Source organism: Anopheles maculipalpis, chromosome 2RL, assembly GCF_943734695.1.
Source record: "Anopheles maculipalpis chromosome 2RL, idAnoMacuDA_375_x, whole genome shotgun sequence".
Classification (NCBI taxonomy): Eukaryota; Metazoa; Arthropoda; class Insecta; order Diptera; family Culicidae; genus Anopheles; species Anopheles maculipalpis.
Window position 1 is genome coordinate 51,882,351 of NC_064871.1, and position 16,243 is coordinate 51,898,593.

At 45.1% G+C, this 16,243-nt stretch overlaps 3 protein-coding genes across 3 annotated transcripts in view; 1 reads left to right on the plus strand and 2 right to left on the minus strand.

Annotated features, from left to right (window-relative positions):
* LOC126559524 (uncharacterized) overlaps nucleotides 1-16,243 on the minus strand; it is a 174,982-nt gene that overhangs the window by 134,172 nt on the left and 24,567 nt on the right. The window lies entirely within an intron of this gene.
* LOC126567240 (uncharacterized) lies at nucleotides 83-7,968 on the plus strand. The gene is made up of 12 exons (XM_050223472.1): nucleotides 83-793; nucleotides 870-2,223; nucleotides 2,272-2,462; nucleotides 2,538-2,703; nucleotides 2,769-2,908; nucleotides 2,979-3,281; nucleotides 4,757-5,434; nucleotides 5,524-6,856; nucleotides 6,931-7,121; nucleotides 7,196-7,361; nucleotides 7,430-7,569; nucleotides 7,663-7,968. The coding sequence occupies exons 1-12, from the start codon at nucleotides 108-110 to the stop codon at nucleotides 7,964-7,966; spliced, it is 5,652 nt and encodes a 1,883-aa protein (XP_050079429.1). The 5' UTR covers nucleotides 83-107; the 3' UTR covers nucleotides 7,967-7,968.
* On the minus strand, nucleotides 10,765-14,728 carry LOC126556879 (aminopeptidase N). Its single transcript, XM_050212424.1, has 10 exons — nucleotides 13,724-14,728; nucleotides 13,491-13,649; nucleotides 13,047-13,426; nucleotides 12,637-12,976; nucleotides 12,160-12,560; nucleotides 11,820-12,100; nucleotides 11,555-11,754; nucleotides 11,163-11,474; nucleotides 11,008-11,089; nucleotides 10,765-10,903 (listed from the first exon to the last, which is right to left on the minus strand). The coding sequence occupies exons 1-10, from the start codon at nucleotides 14,662-14,664 to the stop codon at nucleotides 10,769-10,771; spliced, it is 3,231 nt and encodes a 1,076-aa protein (XP_050068381.1). The 5' UTR covers nucleotides 14,665-14,728; the 3' UTR covers nucleotides 10,765-10,768.

Consider the following 16,243-nt stretch of genomic DNA (forward strand, 5'->3'; position numbering starts at 1 on the left):
TTATAATTCATCAACCATTACCACAAAATCAGTAGAATGCAGTTTTAGAAACAGTTGCAAACTATTTTCATTTACGTATACCAGATTCGTGAACCATCAGTACCGGAATGAGTAGGATTGTCGGGATCGCCATCTTGGCGATCGGTTTAGCCAGTTTCCAGAGCAATCTTAATGTGCATTGTACTCCATTGCATCCGAAACTGTTTGGTTTGGAGGAGCACGAACCACGCGCCCAACTAGATCACTACCGGCTAAACGATGACGTGTGGCCGACTCATTACGATATCGAAATTAAACCATATTTTGAGCCAGAACCCGACAAGGAGGCATTTACGTTCGATGGCAGCACTGCCATTACTGTCACCGCAACAAAAGAGAACGTTACGCAAATTAAACTGCACAAGGCGCATATGACCATTGCGTCCTGGAGCGTGATGCGTAAAAGCAACAGCATGGTAGTACGCAGCATCAACGAAACGTACGACGAGGAAACGCAAATACTTACGCTACATCTGAACGAAACTTTGCTCAAGAATGTGGAATATCTCATGGTGTTCAATTACGTCGGTGTGATGGAGGAAAATATGCGAGGATTCTACCGAAGTTACTACATGGAGAATGGAACGAAAGTGTGGCTTGGATCGACCCAGTTCGAACAGATGGAGGCACGCCGAGCATTTCCGTGCTTTGACGAGCCCAAGTACAAGGCAACGTTTCAGCTGAAGCTTAACTACAAGCATCTCGAATACAAGGTGTTCTCCAACACGCCCATCCAGAGCAGTGTACCTATCGCGTAAGCAAAAGTGACCATTGGCGAACTTTCTAAGACGCCATTTAATAATTTATGTTTGCTATTTACGTTTTTACAGAAACAATCGTACACTGACAACGTTTAGCATCACACCAAAAATGTCCAGCTATCTGTTAGCGTTCATCGTTGCACCATACAACACCAGCGGAGATAATCTCGTGCGTGTTCTATCGCGCCCTGAAGCCACCAATCAGACGGCGTACAGTGTCGGCGAGGGTGCAGAATTGCTGCAAGCCTTGGGTAACTGGGTACAGTATCCATTTAACAATGTGACGGAAATTACCCACATGTACATGGCGGCCGTGCCCGATTTTGCTGCCGGAGCGATGGAAAACTGGGGCTTGATCACCTACCGCGAATCAAGCTTACTGTACGTACCGGAAGATGCCACCAGACTACAGCAGCAACGCATCGCCACCATCATTTCGCACGAGCTGGCTCACCAGTGGTTCGGTAACCTGGTCACTTGCGAATGGTGGGACGTGACGTGGCTTAATGAAGGGTTTGCTACCTTCTTCGAGTACTTTGGCACTGCGTTGGTTGAGCCGAGCTGGGAGCTCGATCAGCAGTTTGTGGTCGAGAAACTGCACACTGCAATGCAAGCGGATAGCTCACTGCTGACGCATCCAATGACACATCCGGTTTACACGCAGTCACAAGCAAGCGCCATATTCGATAGCATATCCTACAACAAAGGAGGAGTTGTGTTGCGAATGTTGGAACACTACATGACGAAGGAGGTGTTTCAAGCCGCTATAAGAGAATATGTGAAGGATCGTCAATTCGCATCATCACGTCCGGAGCACCTTTTTGCGGTGCTGAATAAATACAATGTCAGTGCAAGCACGTACATGAGCCCATGGACAACACAGCCAGGATTCCCGCTCGTAACCGTCACCGGGAGCGAAAACGGATTTACCATCACTCAGCAACGATTCCTTACGAATGGAACCACTCAGAACGATAAACTGCTCTGGCCATTGCCAATCACCTACGCAACCAAAGCGGATGAATTCGACACCACTAAACCAACGGTTGTCGCTACCGAGTCGTACAACATTTCCCTTGCTGATGCTTCCTCCGTGCAGTACTTCATACTGAACAACCAACAAGTGGGCTACTATCGAGTGCACTACGATGAAGTATTATGGGAAAAGATCAACAAAGCTCTTCGCAGCAGAGGTTTCGGAGGCATACATGTGCTTAACCGTGCGCAAATCGTCGACGATCTATTTAATCTGGCCAGAGCAGATCTGCTTGGATATCGGAAAGCGTTGGACTTGTTGGAATACCTTTCGGAGGAAACCGAGTACGTTCCTTGGGTGGCTGCTGCCACCGGACTGGCTACACTGTCGCTGAGAATACATCCCGAAGATGAGCAACTCTTTTCGGTAAGTGTGCGTGTAAATTGTGCTTTGAACAGGCTATGAACTCAATGATTTTTATGTTATCCCTTCAAGCAATACGTTTTGAGCATGTTTGAAAAAGTCTACGAGTATGTTCAATTCCAAACTCCTGCACCCCAGGAGCGTCGTTTGCACACTTACTTGCGACGAGTGGTACTCGACTGGACCTGCCGCTACGGACATGAGGATTGTACTAAGAGTGCATTGAAAGAATTTGAAGCATTCCGTGCCAATTCGAGTGCAAAGTGAGTACTGCTTTAGTGCAGACGCTAAGGAGAAATTGTGTGTTTAACTTTTCATCTGTTTTCCCACCGCTTTAGGGTTCATCCCGATCTTCGCCAGGTGGTGTACTGTGAAGGTGTACGCAGGGGTTCGATCGAGCAGTTTGATTTTCTGCTAAATCTATACCTCACGACCAATGTGGCTACCGAACAACAACTCACGCTACAGGGAATGAGCTGCGCAACGGACAAAACAGTAGTGCACGTAAGAGAGAAACCGTATTCGACTGAATAACAACCGTATTAACATGTAATCGTTTAATTGAACAGAAATTTATGAACCTCACAAGTTCTTCGGATGTGCGCAGTCAGGATAAGAGTGGCGCGTTTGCCATGTTGCTTAACAATCAAGGGGCGCTGGAACCGGCCGCTTCCTTCCTTGTGGAAAACAGTGCACGTTGGGCTGAAGCGTAAGTAGATCTGAGCTGAGAATCCAATCGAGTAGAGATTTTCAACAACACGTTCAATCACTCATTCCAGTCACGGCGGCTATGAATATGTTGCGATGGCTCTGGGTGGTATCCTATCGCGAGTGAAGAACGAAACCGTGAGAAACACTGTAGCACAATTTGCCGAAGAAAGCAAACAAGTGCTGGGACCGGATGCGTACGAGCTCATCATCAAAGGTTTGGAGGAATTCGACAACAATCAACAGTTTACCATGAGTCACCGAAATGAGATACTTGGCTTCCTCACACTCAAAGCTGCCAGTGGCGGCGCATCGCGAACTGTTATCTTTAACCTCGTTATAGCGATGTGTTTGGCACTGGTGATGGCATTTTGGTAGGTGGTGAAAGAAAACTGTTTTGGTTTGGCGGTTGTAAATCGATAAGCGTTTATTGCTTTCCAGTTCTACTCTTTTTTTAAATTGTTATCCACTGGAAAAATGTTAAAATACGTTCTTCTTTCAATGAAAAGTTGTTGTACGATTAGAAAATAAAAACCATTTTCTTCGAATACCATGCGTCTCCTTGGCAAACAGAAAAGCACCATGCGTCTCCTTCTACAGCGTCTAGTAAGTGTGCGTCATATTCGCTAGTCGATTTTTCATCACTTTACCTCGTTCTTCTATCTTTCTCAAACGGAATTCAATCAGTAATGTTGTAAGAAATCAATCAAAGCTCATGTTCGCACCATGCTAAGGCTTGCCAACTTGCCGGTACGATCACCCGTAGCTGTACTGTTGTGGTATACATCGGCAATTCGGCAACCCGTCAACACCAACCACCAAGCGCATCTCAGTTAAACTGAAGAGGCTTGTTAGGAAGCTTAACTGTTTTATTGGGGAATCGCCACAAACTCCTCGTCTCTCAATGACAACAGTTATCGATGGCACATACTATCGTATAATGCTGATAAAGCCTGTCATCTTGATTCGATTTTCTACCTTTTTATGGCACTGTTTGGGTATTTCTTGTTTTTTTTCCGTGCTTCTTTGCACCTGATGACTTCAGGCGTCGTTTTTTTTTTCTATATAAATTGTTACAGATCCACGTTGTGGTCAGTTGCGGTCTAACACTTGAAGCAACCTCATCAGGTAAGATATGTGTGTTGGCAAGTGATCATTTAGTGTACGGTTATTGCCGGAGATAAGTGTGCAAATATGCAATTTTGATAAATGTGTCCAGTCGTCTGCTTTGCGTGCGTTTTCATGTGAAAAGTCCAAACGTTACGATCAACAAAACTGACTAGAAAATGTGAAACAAACAAAATATTACAAACTTGTTCTACTGGTGAAAAAGCAACTAGTTCTCTACAATATAGTTGTATAGGCTGTGTCATATGAGTTTGTATCACGTGAGAAAAAAAGAAATAGTTGGATGATTAAGTCATTTCCATACACCTTACAAAAAACTCAAGTTAACCAGTTATGAATTCGTATAGCGGAAGATTCAAACGTCACAAAGGGATCTTATTTATAAGTTTACTTTATTAAACTCTACTGTAAGAATGACAATGCCAACAGTTGCTTATTCAATGACGATTTAAATCGTTTAATTCTCAAGTTTTTTTTTAATTTGACTTTGCGCATATGTATGTGATTTCATTAGAAATAATTAAAAATCTTTTATTCAACAACGGTTATAACGTGTACGTGACAAATTTACGCATATTCTCCGTACGAATTTTGAATCGACTAAAGCTGTACCCGGCACGTACTTATCAATCGACTGTCTTTATTGCCCATTCATACAGATTAATGTATCATCGTAAGTTGTAAAACATCTCGCCCTTATCTGTATGATGTATCGTTACAGGATGACATTGGCGGAAAAACTAGCGCTGGTGGCAATAGTCACCTATGTCTGTGTTGCGATATCTCGCGCAAGTCCACTAGATCCGGAACGTTACTTTTTGGTGGAGGTCGAACCACGTGCTCAGCCGGAAGAGTATTTATTGAACGATGATGTGTGGCCTTTACATTACGAGATTGAAATCAAACCGTATCTGGAACCCGAAGGAAACAAGCTACAGTTTACATTTGATGGTAGTGCGAAGATAACGGTCCACACCCAGAAGCAGGATGTGCGACAGATTAAGCTGCACCAGGCAAGGATGAATATCAGCGCTTGGAGCGTTACGCGCAAATCGGACAACACCGTGATACCAACACAGCAGGAGATGTATGACGAGGAAACGGAAATTTTAACGCTGCCCTTGAGTACAGCTCTGGAAGTAAACGTGGAGTACGTGCTGTCGTTTACGTACGTCGGCAACATGGATGAGGATATGCACGGTTTCTACCGTAGCTACTATTGGCAGAACGACGTGAAGGTGTGGATGGGATCGACACAGTTCCAGCAGACCCACGCGCGTCGTGCTTTCCCTTGCTTTGATGAGCCAAAGTTTAAGGCCACCTTCCAGCTAAAGCTCAACCACAAAACGCAGTACAATGTGTACTCCAACACACCGATCGTGAGCTCCACGACCCCAGAGTATGTTATGCCACGATGCAAAGGCTGTGTTTTTATGTAGTTTGATTCAAACGTTTTTTTTTTTATTTCGCCTTTTCACTGATCTTTAGAGTCGGCCGCAGCCTAACAACGTTTGGAATTACTCCGACGATGTCGTCGTACCTGGTAGCATTCATCGTGGCGCCCTATGAGGTGAACGAACGTAGCGGTATGGGTATTCTCGCTCGACCGCAGGCTAGGAACCAGACGGACTACAGTTTGAGTGTAGGGATCGATCTATTGAAGGCACTCGGTGACTGGATTGACTATCCTTACTCCAATGTCCCTGCAATGACGCGCATGTATATGGCTGCTGTACCAGACTTTTCGGCCGGAGCCATGGAAAACTGGGGACTGCTCACTTACAGAGAAACGAACATACTCTACCGTTCGGATGATTCAACCAGCTTGCAGCAACAGCGTATTGCAGCCGTTATTTCGCACGAGATCGCTCACCAGTGGTTCGGTGATCTTGTCACTTGCGAATGGTGGGACGTGACCTGGCTGAACGAGGGTTTCGCCCGCTACTATCAATACTTCGGTACCGCACTAGTCGAGACGGATTGGGATCTCGAAGACCAATTTGTGGTAGAACAACTCCAGGGTGTGATGCAGATGGACAGCTTGATGTCCACCCATCCTATGACGCATCCCGTGTACACGCAATCGCAGGTCAGCGGTATATTTGATAATATTTCCTACAACAAGGGAGCGGTTACGTTGCGCATGATGGAACACTACCTCGGTACGGTCAAGTTCCAGACCGCTCTGCGGGCATACATTAAGGATCGTGCATTTAAAACCACACGTCCAGAGGATCTGTTTAACGCGCTGAATCGCTACGATCCAGGTGCCAGAAGCTTTATGGAACCATGGACGGTTCAGTCCGGCTACCCACTGGTAACCGTTACCAGCCGTGACGGTGGATTCACTCTCACCCAGAAACGCTTCCTGGTCAACGAACCGGATCACACAGATCAGACGACCTGGCCCTTGCCTATTACCTATGCAACGGATGCGAATGGATTTGCCAATACGGTCCCCATCATTTTTTCTGAAAGGACGATGGAAGTTGATGTCCAGGGTGCTACGGACCTTAAGTACTTCATTCTAAACAATCAGCAAGTTGGCTATTACCGTGTAAACTACGACGCCATTTTGTGGGGAAAGATAAGCAAGGCGCTGAACAGCGAAGGATTTGGAGGCATTCATGTACTTAACCGTGCCCAGATTGTTGACGATCTGTTCAATTTGGCGCGTGCAGATATTGTACCGTACGGTACGGCATTGGAAATTCTGGAATATCTGAAGGATGAAACCGATTATGCGCCATGGTTGGCGGCCATCAACGGTCTCACTACGCTGTCACGCAGGGTTCACGCAGACGATGAAAAACTATTCACGGTAAGATGACGCGTTGACGGTTGATTACCTCACAAGCACATTGCAAGACACATATGTTTTCTTTCTTTATCTAGCTGCACATCTTGGACATCTTTTCTAAGGCATACGACACTGTCCAGTTCAAAGCGCCAAGCGCAACCGAACGACGAGTCTTTACGTACATGCGTCAGAATGTACTTCAATGGGCTTGCAACTATGGACATGACGAGTGCAGCAAAGCGGCGGTAGCCGAATTCGACAGATACCACAAAAATCCTTCCGTCAAGTATGATAACCTTGTTGGGGAAATTTAAGTAGCACTGTACTTACTCCATATTTCTACCTTTTTTCCCCATCCAGAGTTCATCCTGACCTGCGCCAGGTAGTATACTGTGAAGGAATTCGTAAAGGTTCGATGGAGCACTTCCAATTCTTGTGGAACGAATATTTGACGACAAACATGGCTACGGAGCAGATTCTTATACTGCAGGGTTTGAGCTGTGCTTCAACGAATGAAATGATTACCGTAAGTACATACGGTGCATGCTGATAAGCACAAGTGACAACAGTTTGTATCTAATTCATTTATTGCAGGCTATGTTGGAACAAATCGTTTCGCCGCACGTTCGACTGCAAGATAAAAGTAACGCATACACGTACGTCATCAATAACCCATACACGCTACCACACGTTTCACGCTATCTCCAGCAAAACCATGCCAAATGGGTCTTAGCGTAAGTACAATTGACCGGAGAAAGTGTTTGTTTTGTGGATAACATATAATTAATTACTATTACACTATCCATTTGCTGGCAATATTCAAACAGCTTCGGTAGCTACTCGAATGTTGCTTCTGCATTTAACAATCTTCTCGCCCGTCTGAAGAGTGACAGTGAGCGGGATGCGATCAGTACTTTCGTCGAGGCAAACAAGGCTACTCTTGGCCAAGCTGCATACGATTCGATTAAGACCGGATTGGCGGAATACGAAACCAACAAACAGTTTACTCTTCGAAACCGCGGCGAGATCAGTGAGTTCCTGGACAAGAAGATCAATGGTGGTGCGGCAACCATGATTGCTAATGTATCGATGATTGTTGGACTGCTGATGCTGGTCCTAGCGCGTTGGTAATTCTGGAATGTCTGAGTTAATCGGTGCATCCACGACACCACAACGAATGTATTTTTAATGTTTTTTTTAAGTACGTACCAACAATAAAGTACAACAAAACAACAAAAATGAAAAAGAATACATCATGATGCGCAATTTTTTCTTTCGTTATTCACATGAATATTTTTTATCTTTCATTCAACAAAAATCAGGTGACGAATATCCTCCCAACATCGCAAAAGCATGCAAAGCTCACAATAGTTAACCAATACTAAATATGTTTCTTCATTTGTTTTCCTTAATGAGTATTAAGCTAGTAATGCACATACGGATCTCTGTGTCTTTTTCAAGGCAATTTACGATACTCACTCACTCATGATGGCCTGCTCTTTTAAAGAGCACGTCGTCGTGACATTTCCAGGAAACTCGATCCCCGGCTGCAGCTTCCCATCCGTGTAGGCACCCGATCTCCGACAGGTCACCCTTCACCTGATCCAGCCAACGAACTCGCTGTGCTTCTCGACGCCTCGTGCCGAACTGGTGGTCGCTGACGAATACTTTCTTGGCGGGACATGAGTCCGGCTTCCTCATAACATGCCCCAGCCATCGTATCCTGCCGGTCTTTGGTACCGTCAGGATGTCCGGTTCTCCTTATAGATCAGTAAGCTCGTGGTTCATCCTTCTTCTCCACACTCTATGCTCGAATACACCGCCAAAGATGGTCCGGAGGATGCGACGCTCAAACACGCCAAGAGTGTTTGCATCCACCGCCAGGATTGTCCAAGACTCGTGGCCTTATAGAACCACCGGGCGAATCATTGTGCGATATATCTCACATTTCGTGCGGTTTCGAAGTCTTCTGGATCTCAGCAGATGGTGAAGGCCGTAGTAGGCACGAATTCCCTGACTAATGCGTCTCTGGATTTCGCTGCTGACATCGTTATCCGAAGTTACGACAGTCCCAAGATAGCAGAACTCCTCTACTGCCTCGAGGTTGTCGCCGTCGACTAACACGCTGCTTCCCACTCGGGCTCTATCACGATCAGAGCCACCGGCAAGCAGTTATTTCGTCTTTACTGTACTATGGAGATTAAATCTGGTCTCCTGTACCACGATTACTGCTAAGCTATCCGCAAACTTAGCTCAGTTACTCATACTTTCAATTGCAGCGAATTGCTTACTTATCAATAATCTATATTAAGAGACAATTTGAGTACTGTTGAGGGTCTGAAAACTCGTGAAAGACAATACATCCAAGGCCGGAGTTTAAGTCCCATCCGGGCTGTTTTCCCGTTGAGAGGACTGATTATCCAATTACGTGGTACCGATAAGCCTTGTAAGCCATTTGATGTCTGGCGTGACCTACTAGGTCCTTAAGCCAATAAAAATAATAATATGACGTTCTTTATTCCGCATGGTATGAAGAACCAACTCTATATCTCTCAACTCTATAATTGGTAATCATCAACTCTATAATTGGTCTGCACTATATCGAGCTATCGGCGGTGTGCGAGGGGTACGATCGTAATTTCGGAAAACAACGTGAGCAGCGAAATCCGAAGGCACATTGTTTAGGGGAATCGTGCCTATTATGGACTCCACAAACTCCTGCGACCCAGAAGACTCCAACAACACACGAAATGTACGATTTACCGCACCTTGATACGTCCTCTAGTTCTCTACCGGTACGAGTCTTGGACTATGCTGACGGAGGATGCCAATACACTCGCCATTTTCGAACGGCGGGTGCTAAGAACTATCTTTGGCGGTGTGTGCGAGCATGGCGTGTGGCGAAGGAGAATGAACGACGGGCTAGCTGAGCTGTTTGGCGGAGCTGATATCCTGACGGTAGTCAAAGCCGGAAGGATACGATGGCTGGGGCACGTTCCGAGAATGAAGGACTCATGCCCCACCCAGAAGGTGCCCGTCAGCGACCCGTTCGGCACGAGGCTTAGAGGAGCACAGCGAGCTCGTTGGCTGGATCAAGTGGAGTCTATCCTGTCGGAGAACGGATGCAGCCGTGGATGGAGGGCTGCAGCCCTAGACCGAGTTTCCTGTAAACTAATTGGAGACCTGGCCATGTCGACGCGTCGTGCTCAATCCTGAGCAGGCCAAGAAGAAGAAGATATCGAGCTAGGTGTAACAAAAACATGTGATTTTTTCATCATGTACGTCGTTGTTCTCTGGAATATTTTGTGAACAGTACTAGTAGAGCTACTAGTAGCCAAGTACTAATAGTCACTGAATGTCTTCTTTGGCTCCACAACCTCAAAAAGTTGTCTCTACAGCCTGTCATTCCTGACTTCCAAGGACTCAGTTGAAGAGACGATCCGGACAGGATTTGACATCGGTTGCTGCTGTGTGACGATCGGCGTCACTACCGCCCCACCGAACCATAACCGCGATCTAATGTGAATAGAAATACGAATATTACATCAAGAGAAGCGTACTTACTTAGTTACTTTCACAACCACTACCCAGTATGGCCTAGTATGGTGCGATATTGGACAACTCATGGGCTAGTGCTGCCATCTGCCAATCGTATATATGCCTCAAATCATATCCAGACCTTTCGGGCACGTTTGCTTTAACGCCATCAAAAGTGCTGATTTTTTCTATATGCTAGGCCACAATTCTTTTACACCACCACTTCCGAAACAAAAAATCTAGACGATATCATTTCATTTTATTTTATCTTAAGTACGCTTATTAAAACTGCATGCCACTAATTGTGTTACTAGCTTTTCCTTCCTCGTGTTTATCCACGACGATCGATCTTTTGGGTTGGAAGGGATGGGGGGGGGGACCTAAAGCGATGGTACTTTAAATTTCATTCAACCAATTAACAATCGGCTGCGCGTTGCGGTTTAACCAAGCGATGTTCGACTCCGTCCACTCGATCGCCTGCTGTATCGTACGGCCGCTGTCTTTTAAATGAATTTCGGCAAACTCCTTCAGCTAGAGAAAAAAGATACGATTAATGAGAACAGAACGAGATCCAAATACCAAATGAATGTCATTAATTAAGCGAACAAAACAATTGTATAACTTTGTGTGCATACTTCCAACAGCTCCGACTCGGTGTTGAACCGCTTGGTACAATACTTAAGAATAATGTTCAGATTCGACATCGAAGCACCAAAGCTATAATTGGTGAAAATTAAATAGAACTTGTTAGATAAAAAACAGAACTAGTCTTGCTGGTCCGATGCCTTACTAGCTCTTCATTTTCGGCCAATTGTTGCGCATATAATCAAACGCAATCGGCTGACCGATGACGTTATCGGCCACGGATATAAACACTCGGAATGCGTCTTGCTTGCGGATGCCGTACTCATCCGACATTGCGTTCTCTAAGTATCGAGCCAAGATCCATGGCACGCGGGAACATCCCATTGCGGAAAGTAAAATTTCCTTTTCGCTAGCGACCGTCGTCCGCTGGAATCGTTCCCATGCAAAGTCCCATTCCGTTTCATCGCCATACTTGATTGCTGTACAGTATACGGTGCTTTTCAGGTTAGGCGAAATACTGGTGAGAGATTTGTATGGAAAAAAAACTGCAATAAGTTAGAAGCCAACTAGGGCCAGATGTGTACAAAAAATACATACGGATTGTTAATGTCTGGATTTGGTTGATGCATCCATTCGTAATACTTCCTAAGGCAGTGATTCACGCAATCCTTGTGTCCTAAGTGACACACGGCTTTTAGCACGCTTATTCGTTTGTACACCGTCAACAGCGGACTGTCTCGATGATCCTCAAAGCCGACCTCACGGTAAATGTTTTCGAGTAGATCCATCGAGTATTTCTAAATGGCAAAATAGGGTCAATAATTGGTAACATTATTATCCAGACAATGTTTCAATAACCTACCTTAAAAAGTCCATAATGGCGTGTGCGTATTAGCATCGAGTCAATGTAGTTGAGAGCGGCAATAGCCGCCTTCCATGGCACGTAATCTGTCTCATGGACAAGATACCTCGTAACGTTCAGCGCAACGGCATAGTCGAGATAACCAGCACGGGCCAAATTCAGTGCATCATCTATCAGCTGGGCACGATTCGACGCAGCAATCGTTTTATACTTGTTCCTATCCTGTAGATGCTTCACGATCAACTGCCAGTTACGTTCGTCGTAGTTAACTCGGTAGTATCCTACGAGATAGTACGCAAGGTTATATGTCAAAGTTCTACATTCTTTCTGCCACGCTTACCAGTTTGTTGTACGTTAACGATCATCCAATCGTGACTAGGAATGTCATGATTATTGATCACCAAAGCCTCCTCCGCTTTCATCCAGATGGCTGGTTTAGTCTGCTGGAAGTTACAGTCCCCAAGCGTGGTGTAGGTAATCGGGATCCACCACAGAAACCGTTCACTCACGTGGACAGCATTTGAACCATTCGTCCCACTTCCGAAAGAGAAACGTTCCTGTCGAAACTCTATGCTATCCGACTCATAATCACGCTGTACAAACACCACGGGGAATCCAGTTTGCAATGTCCACGTGTCCATGATCTCTTTCACGGATGTGAGCTCATCGAAAACTCCACCACGCCGCGCTTCATCGGTAAGATATTGCCAGAGATCGTCCTGACTAGCACTCTGATATTTCCTGTATTTTGAAGAAAAGTCTTAGAGCTCAAACGCCGTAGAAAAAAAAACACACACACATACCCAACAATACTTACTTTTCGTTTAAATAGTTAGTTAGTCCTCGTTTAAACACTTCGGTCGTGAGAAAATGATCCATCATGCGGATAATGGTAGCTCCCTTTCCATAAGATATTTTATCGAATATTTCGTGGATCTCTTCCGGGTTGTGTACCTCCACCGAGATTTGGTGCGACGAGGAGAGCGCATCGAGTGAAAACACGTTGTGTAGCTCATTCACTACAAACTGCTCCATCGATTTCCACGCTGGTTCCACTGCGTCTACACCGAGATATTCCATGTAGCTGGCGAAACCTTCATTTAGCCATAAATCTGTCCACCATGAAGGCGTCACCAGATTGCCGAACCATTGATGTGCTGCGATCACACGTAACAAAACAGTGTTCTGTTTATCCAGGCCAATGTTAGTTCTTCAACCTTTTCTTACCTAGTTCGTGGGCAACGACCGTAATGACATGCTGCTTATTGCTGATGGCGGAAACATTTTCCTCGTACAACATTGCCGTTTCGCGATACGTGATCAAACCCCAGTTTTCCATTGCACCCGCACTAAAATCCGGTAGCGCGATCATATCCACCTTCGGCAGTGGGTATTCGATGTGGAAAAAGTCTTCAAGGAATTTGAGCAGCTTCGGTCCAACGCTCAGTGCGTAACTGGCCGATCCGATAGCATCAGCCCGCGCCCAGACAGCAAAGTTACCGGAGGTAAGATTGTGATAGTCACATACCACGAAGGCAACCAAATACGTCGACATCGGGACGGACTGTTGGTACACGTCCCAGACGTATCCTTGCAGTTCTGGCTCACTGAAAGTGTGATGATCGTTCAGGACATGGGAAAGGACAATCGTCAAGAAGAAGCCACACTTACCTAGCTTCGTACGATCGCAGTCGTGGCATGTTGGACAGCGATATCATGTCCTTGGCGCGTGCGATATTGATATTGAATCGTGCCTTCAGAGCTGGTTCATCGAAACACGGGAAGGCACGCCGTGCGTCCGTCGGTTGGAACTGTGTCGTAGCGATCCATCTGTTGGTGGTGGCGCGAATACATAATCATATTAAAATCCTTTCACTAGTGAACAACCTAACTGATCAAAATACCTCGTTTCATTGTTTGCAGTGTATGAACTTCGATAGAACCCTTGTAGATAATCGTTGAGAACTCCTTCGTATGTGATCCGGACCTTATACTGCTCGCCCTGTCGGAGTTTCGTCTTTAGCATCAGGATATAAAACTGCTTGCTAGCAACTGTCAGGTTGTGATCGATTTCCAGCATTTCCTGCAATACAGTAGCGTCATTTGTGACTTCGTTACCGGCTTCGGAATCTTCTGTTGGACGTTTTTCTTTTCCATTTCCTCTACGCTCAAGCGGAACACGTTCTACACTGGCACTGTGAATGTTGAGTGCGGCTACATGCAGGGTCACGTTATTACAATCCTCGAGCACGTTGACTAGAATTTCCACCGTTCCGACGAAGGTGAAGTTATCTTCCACTAACCATGGTATCAGCCGTATGTCATACGCAACAGGTTCGATCGATCGTGGCAACCGTAAATCCTCCTTCGCCGATGATGCAACCGTTTCGTCTCCGTTCTCTTCCGCGTTCTCCAAACCTGTTGCAGTGTTTGGATTTTGCTGTGCCTTCTTTTCCGACTGGTTAGGGACATCCTCACCGGGTGTCGATTTGTCTGCGTTCTCCGACTCTCGACCGGCAGACGCCTCGGTGAAAGTTTTGTGCGTCGAAGTTGTGGCCGTCTGTTCTTCGATGGAGGAGTGCTGCTGCTGATGCTGGTGATGGTGTGGTATTGAATGTTGATGCTCGCAGAGTGTTGTATGCTGCAGGGTGGAAGCATGATGTTCCTCGCACGATGCGAAATGATAGATAAGCAGCCCGGAGCCAAGCAGCAGACAGCTAAAAATGGCCACCGTGGAGAGCAGGGTCATTCGTGTAATTAGGTAGCCCCGGTTACTCTCCACCGTTGTACCGTCCAATTCCATCCCCAGGGATTCTCTGATTTGCATTTTACTATTGTTATTCATGGTGCTCCCCACCGTTTGCCGAATATCGCCTGTTTCGTTGATGAACCTTAACTCCCTCTCTTTACGGGCGGCTCCTTGCCAGTTTGTTGGGGCAAAGATGGGTCGTTTTTATTTCACTACCAGTGGAGACACTACAGTCTTGCGCCGATTATCTGTCAGGAAAGAATGTAAAGAAGGCAAAGCCAACCCACAGAACGAGATGAGCGGTCTTTATTAATCTGGATTGTATCAATTTGAATCGATTAAAATTTACAGCGGAAATGTGAAACTGTTTTGTTGTGGCGTAGCCGTATCCAGCTGTAGCCGTTTGGAAGTGTGTACGCTGCTATCAGTAACAAACGTTTTATTTATGTTTGAGTGGTGTGGCCGCCAAACATTTTATATAATTTTTATTAATCTGTTTGATGAAACCTAGCAGCTTTGCATCAAATATGATATTTCCTATTGTATACAAGTCAAATTGATTTGACAAAAACATAAGAAAACGAAACAAAAGAGCGTAAGAAATTAATTATTTTACTCGTCTAATTTCTTTTGTCAATTTTAAACCCTTGAGAAACAAACAGCATATCCATAACCGATTGCTCGTAAAAAATTATAAAAAACCCCTTTAACAAAAAAGAAAGAAATTACCGTTACACCCTTTCTTCATCAACTTCCCGGTCTTTCCGACCTTTACTTTGCCTAATCTCAGTACCTACCCCTATCACGTTCGTATAATGCACCACAATATTACCGCACATCCCTTAAACTTGCTGAACATCCGGGCCGGCAATGCATCATACACATAATCCGATCAGATCGTTCCACAACCGTTTTGATACTTCCTTTGTCACAGTTCTTTTTTTTTCTTCCATTTCACTGCGCAAGGGTATAGAAACACATGTGAGATGAATGAACGTTTTTAAAATTGCGTTCCATGTCACATCTTTGAGCCCGTAGGGACAGACATGTCCTGTTGACTTCGAAGAATCCATAGATTCGCACAAAAGAGCAAACTCGTGAAACTAACACTTGATTCCCATATGGTTACCGTGTTATTGCAAGCTGGATGACGAGGTTTTTTTTATATTGTGCCCAATTCCGCCTTTATTCTCTTTCCCTATGTTATCCAATTTGGCTTAAGTTTATTTTGACGATCCATCTGAAACGCTTTTTTTATTCATAAAGAACGGCCAGGCCGTATAGCTAATTTGAAACAATTAATCGTACAAAAAATCTCTTAAATTAATTATGCTGAAGCTGAAGAAACGTTAACATAAATAGGCACGCAACTATAGATTAAATTTCATTCATGGCACCCACAAGGTTAAGAGCTTATTAGCAAACGCTATTCGCACAAAAAAAGGAAAACAAATCCTTTTAAAAAAGCACGCATCCAGCATCTTACGGAGTATGAATTCATTATTGCTATTCACACATTTGCTGATAATTAACACAACCTTTGGTTCGCCGATCACGTCAATGATAGCCGAACGCCGCGAAGTTCATCCACTGGGCCAAAAATGGAGCACAAAAATTAACAGTACATCTGCTTTGTACTGGCCCGTCCTGTGGAAGCATACCACCTTCCAGAGTA